At 44.4% G+C, this 6000-nt stretch overlaps 1 protein-coding gene across 1 annotated transcript in view; it reads left to right on the top strand.

Annotated features, from left to right (window-relative positions):
- Positions 1 to 2339: 2339 nt before the first annotated feature.
- LOC139648099 (extracellular serine/threonine protein kinase FAM20C-like) overlaps positions 2340 to 6000 on the top strand; it is a 45022-nt gene continuing 41361 nt past the window's right edge. Inside the window, exons 1-2 of the mRNA XM_071524165.1 lie at positions 2340 to 3607; positions 4509 to 4687. Of these exons, the coding sequence (XP_071380266.1) occupies positions 3048 to 3607; positions 4509 to 4687 (739 nt within the window). The 5' untranslated portion in view covers positions 2340 to 3047. The remainder of the gene's footprint in view (positions 3608 to 4508; positions 4688 to 6000) is intronic.

Here is a 6000-nt window from a genome sequence, read left to right as displayed (position 1 = left end):
AGCAACTGTAGCATGTTGGCCGACTCAGACTGCTCCTACAATAAAATGTACAACAACTCTCACATGTGGTTAACCTTTTATTCTCTCTCTTTGAGCTGAGGCGAATTATGTAATTTGTATACACACAGAGAGACATGGACTACCTTTTTATATTTTAAAGCATAGCATCAGTGGATTCTAACATGTCTGCGCATGCCAATTTGTTTTGTTTGGAACACAAGATGAATTGGGGCAGCAGGCTTGCCTTTGGGAGAACAATTTGTTTGCTTGTTAGCTCTAAGATCCTGTTTTATTTAGATGCACAAATCTGGCGGTGGCATGAACTCCAACTCACTGCCTCTGGGAGGAGTGGCAGAAGCCAAGTGAAGCTCTTCCAGTTGGGCCCACTTTGTGAGCCTTGTACAGCACACACACACACACACACACACACACACTGAGACACAAACACACACACACATACACACACTGAGACACAAACACACGCAGGCATACACAGACACACACGCCAAAGGCATATGTATAATTTGTTCATTTTATTTCTCCGCATAATTCCATTGAGCTGAAGACATTTCACCCATAGGTGCTTGGTGTTTATTGCTCCCCATCTAACGTAGTGTGTCCTGCCTCCCATGTGACAAAATGGGTAAATAGATTTTCTGCATGAGGAGTGTGTTTGTATATTTAGCCTGGCAGTCAAAAGGCCTGCAATTGGCAGCTTGAATGAACTCCATGCCACTTAAGCTGTTATTCATTTAATCCTGTGATGTCTCAGAGAAATATATTCCAGGCTAGCTATGGGTGCCGGCTGCAGTAATTGCTTCGAGTGTTTTTTTCTCCTGCAGTTTAAATGAAAGGTGTGTTTCACTTTATCAGCAAACAGAGAAAAATAGCCTCTGAGAAGGCAGGTAGGTACGTTTTGACTGCAAAACAATCATGCGAAGGGGATTAATGTTTGTGGATGATAAATAACCTGATTAGTTTTTGATTCAAATGGAATTAATGAAGTTTCGAAAATAGAAAATGTCTGACAGAAAAAGTTCCAGAAGACACCTGGGCCCGTTCAAACTTTCAAGACTTCTACAGGAACACTCACCCGCGCACACACACACACACACACACACACAAACACAAAGTAGTTTGTCATGACCACCACTTTGTTCTGAGTGTCACTCAACCAGGTTAAATTCCTGATATATTTACACGTGGACTTAATAAAGTTATTTTGTTGATTCATTGTCAGCAAAGCAGCTCCGGCTTGTTCTAGAAAGGTGTTGTGCGACAATGGGCTGAACATTCCAATCACTGCTCAAAAATGAATGAGTGCCCTGTGGTGTGGCCCATGGCAGAGGCTCCCAAACATAACTTTTATATCAAAGGAACGCATTAGACCACACACACCCCCACTGAAAAAGGTTTTGTCCCAATTAAGGAACACCATCTGAGAAGATTTTTGTTGTTAGGTAGCCTATGACTTGGTACCATAGCCGACACTTCCTATAGGCTGAATAGGCAAACGTATCCTTTAATCTATTTTTTCCACTTTTGAAAATTTAAATAAATAAATATGTTATCATTCTTACTGGATACATTATGTGCCAGTGATCATAAAACCAAACAAAAGCCCCCTTGAAAGTCTTCATTTTAAGCTCATGTCCATACAGGAGAGCCACATTCACCTTTGTATTTATCACATTTTATTTTGATATTCATGTGTTGTATCTTATAGGATTTGTCTCAAAAGGGGGGCCTCCACAGAAGATTCTGCCTAGGGCCTTCAGCAGTTAAAAGCCACCCCTGCTTGGTACAGACTTATAATATTCTGTACCTGTCTGTACTGCTGGGTGGGGAAATAACAGTGGAGACAGTGAAACCTATGATGAAAACAGTGAAGTGAAACTATTCCTCATTTTGTCTTGGGACCCCTTGGACCGTCCTCAAGGACCTGTGGGGGTCACCAGGGCCCAGTTTGGGAACCAGTGGACTATGGTGCCCTTATAGTATAGTATAGTACTGTAGGAAGCACATTATTGGCCTTCAGATCAGGTATCAGGTGGGCAGCAGGGTGCTCTGCTGCGCTGCTGCATACTGTAGTAGGCAGTAGCACTGGATTCGGGTTGCGCCAACGCCCTCTCCCTGCGCAGAGGAGAGTTGCAGGCTCAAAGTGTATCAGTCCAAAGCCTTTTTTCCCCCTGAAGCTCGCCTTTCATGTCACTATTGCTACTTGTATGTGCAGACGCAGCCAATCTCTTCTTCATGACGCCGCCGAGGATGGGCTCAGAGGGGTCTGATCACAATATTTAACACACCCACCCTGGACGAACAGTTGGAAGGCAAGGCAGTGTTGGGAGGACAAATGACAACCCAAATCCCTGCACCTGCCAAGCAGTCTCTGGTTTGACTTCAACGAGGCTTGGTGACAGAAGCTTTTGTCAAGGACCGGGACGGCGTCCAAGCATCCTTTGCAGCGGATCACCTGTTAGACTATATTCAAGGACTGCTTTTTCTTTTCTTTTTTTCTTTTTTTCTGGCGATGCGCTTATCTTAAATATTAGGAAGACACTGGTTTGGGATCCACATCAGTCTATTCATCTGACTTTTTTCAGAAGACAGCTGTGACACATCTCACTCCGTACTGGCAGCATTACAAGGAAACAGGTTTTGAGGAAGAATTTCGGTGCTTTTAACAGGGCAACCCCCCTCCCTTCCCTCCCCTAACGATTTATTTAGTGGTCCGTCCTCCTGGCACTGTATCCTATTCAACAACGCAATGAATGAAGAATACTCCTTGAGCCGTTGCCAGTGAAGTGACCAGTGCTCGCAATGTGTCGGCTTGTCCACCTGGCTGGAGATGAAGAATTGGGACTGCTGTAAGAGACCCAGGCTCAGCACATTATAAGCATGGAGTTCCTGACATAACACGGATTATGTGTGCAATGATCACAGAAAATATTCAAACCAACAACGCTGCTTTTTCATCGCATAACACTGTTGGACATCTGTGCCGTAAGGTGCGCTGCGCTTGGTAAAGAAAGCTTACTCTGAAAAAAATGATCAAGATGATATTGTTTCGCAAATTCCGAGTGTTGATACTCATGGTGTTTTTGGTGGCGTGCACTATGCACATCATGATAGACTTGTTACCAAAACTGGAGAAGCGAGCGGCGGGAGCGGACAGCGGGGACGGCGGCTGTCAGTGCGCTCACAACCCGGGCGAGGAGACGCAGGGCTGGGGGAAGCAGCGCGCCAGGTCGGCGGCTGAAGCGGGCTGGCCTAACAAGCACACGCTGAGAATCCTGCAAGATTTCAGCAACGAGCCAAGCTCCAATCTCACATCACATTCCCTGGAAAAGATCACGGCGGCCGGGGACAGAGCGGAGTCCTTCAAGCGGATGAAACAGTCGGCGGGGAACGCGGAGGACCGCAAGCCGCTCATCAGAGACGCCAGCGGGGGTCGGACCGTCCCTGCCCCCGGTGTCTCTCGACTCTCCGCTCTGTTTGAGCATCCCTTATACAAGGTTGACCTTCCCCCTCTCACGGACGATGACACCTTGTTTAACGTCAACACTGACATCAGGTTTTATCCCAGAGCAGCGGGGAACCAAGAATGGTAAGCTGATGGGCTGCATGAAGGGAACAGGAATCTCATATATGGTGGCAAGTGCAAGAGTGATATCAATGGGATATGGTGTCAGTAAACAATTAGACTGTTGTAAAACAGGTTTGATTGGTGATTGGGGTTGAGGGGATGCACCACAAGTAGCTAAATGACAAAGTATTTTACACGCTGCGCAACACAAAGGAATAAAGGAATACAGGTTGGGCAAAGTAACCTAATCTTAGAATATGACTACTTAAAGGTAGATATCCTATCAGTTCAGTTTCTCATAGTTTCCCATTTAACAGCCTAGAATTCATGAGACATCCACCAAATCTGTATTCATTCACTTATCACCTTTTGCACATCTCTCGCTCTCTCTCTCTCTCTATTAAGATATCATTAATCAGCAGACAATTCCTTACATCCATCCAGTCAATTTCCCATCTCCTCTCTGCCTCTCTTGTTGCAAAGTGAACATCCACCCATCCTTCTCTCCTCACTATTGTCATAACATCACATTCCTTGTTTTCCTCAGACACTCCACTTATGACTCATGATGATGATTTTTTAATTGTCTTGGTTTATCATTATTCAGTGTTGCTGCCAATTTAACCATGTATTCGTATTAACAAATCCATAATAACAAATCCATGTGCTACTAAGATGAAGTTTACTGGGCAGATTAATTCAAATCAGTTATAGACTTAATTGTATCAGGTTGTTTGATACCCTGCAACAAAAGCCCATCCTTTAAAACAAAGGATAAACAGAAAATATCATTCCAATGGGAATCAAACCCGCGCCACTTCAGTTTACTCGCACCACAGCGCCTTGAAGATTCTCAATAAACCTCCTCTCCTCTCCTCTCTTCTCCTCTCCTCTCCTCTCCTCTCCTCTCCTCCTTTTCCAGGCACAATGAGGGGAACGAGGAGGAGGAGTTCCCTCCAACGGGGGAGGTGACGGCAGAATCCTACCCCAACTGGCTACGCTTCCACATCGGGATCAACCGCTATGAGCTTTACTCCAGACACAATCCAGTGCTGGACGCCCTGCTCAAGGACCTGGTTACACAGAGGATCACCAGCGTAGGTGAGTCAACCAGGGGGAACTATATATGTGTGTGTGTGTGTGTGGGGGGGGGGGGGGGTGTATGTGTGTGTGGTAGGGTAAGGGTTAGACTCATATATGGGCCAGTCTTGCCGTCCACTGCAGATAAGATGGAGGTTCCTCCCTGATCACAGCTACACAGTCTGTAAAATATGCAGTGAAATTGTATTTTCTTTGCACATTTTATTTATTCATTTAATTGTAAATCATGTCACCATGGCTTAAGAGACTGCTAACCTACCTAAAACAATTTAATTAGTATAGGGTTCAGTACAGGGTTTTAGTGTCCCATGGTGTAAATGCTGTTTCAGAAGTTTTTCCATCCTGACAAGAGTAAAATTCTGGGGGAAAAAGACTGAGCTCATATTTAAAGATATTGAACATCAGCGCAAAATATCGGCTATTGGCACCTTCAGTCTAAAAATAGGCCTGTATCGGCCTTCAAAAACCCAAATCAGTCAAACCCTAGTGTGTGGTGTGTGTGTGTCTGGTATGTCTGTGTGTGTAGCATGAATTAGAATAAGTGTGTTCCCCCATGTACAGTATGATTGAGTGTGTGTGTGTGTATGTGTGTGTGTGTGTGATTGAGAAAGGGGCACGAAAGGAAGAGAGGCCATAATCACACACCTCTGCCCCTTTATATATATATCTGCATCTGTGTGAAAAAGCTGTGTTCAATCCCCTGCATCCCCTCCTTGCGGCTTCTCCTGGGGTGCTTTCCTTGGTGTGCGTGTGTGTGTGTGTGTGTGTGTGTGCGTGTGTGTGTGCGTGTGTGTGTGTGTGTGTGTGTGTGTGTGTGTGTGAGTTTGGTTGAGGATGTTGGTTTGCATTAGTTAGGGCTGCACAATTAGAATATTGTGATTTTTTGTTTCAACGATTATTAATCGTGTAATTCTGTGATATCAAGGTGTTTGTCATATTTTCAGTTCAAGTCCTTTTGTCTTATATCAAGCGCTTCCATTACATGTGACCAATCACAGCCTTTGAATGTGTAATGTGCAACGCGCACCCATGTGACTAAAACCAAAGATGGAGAAGCAGGCAGCTCTCGTGGGAGACACACCTGAATGTAAAAATGTTGTTTTTATTTCTTAAAAGTGGATCATTGTCTGTCATTTGGAGATACTTTGCTTTTAAACCCGATGACGAACAAACAAGTTCAGACAACAAGAAGTTTTTCCTTGGAGTTGTAGCTGCGCTCCAAAGTAATAAAGTAGTAATTATTGTGTAAACAAAGCTTTTTAACTTCTGCTTCTCTGAGAAATACTACACTGAAAAATGTAAAAAAAATAAAA

This window comes from Centroberyx affinis, unplaced genomic scaffold (genome assembly GCF_046629955.1).
Source record: "Centroberyx affinis isolate AG114_WGS23_722 - 3 ecotype Tasmania unplaced genomic scaffold, CSIRO-AGI_Caff_v1 ptg001159l_1, whole genome shotgun sequence".
Taxonomy (NCBI): Eukaryota; Metazoa; Chordata; class Actinopteri; order Beryciformes; family Berycidae; genus Centroberyx; species Centroberyx affinis.
This window is presented reverse-complemented; position numbering and strand designations above follow the sequence as displayed.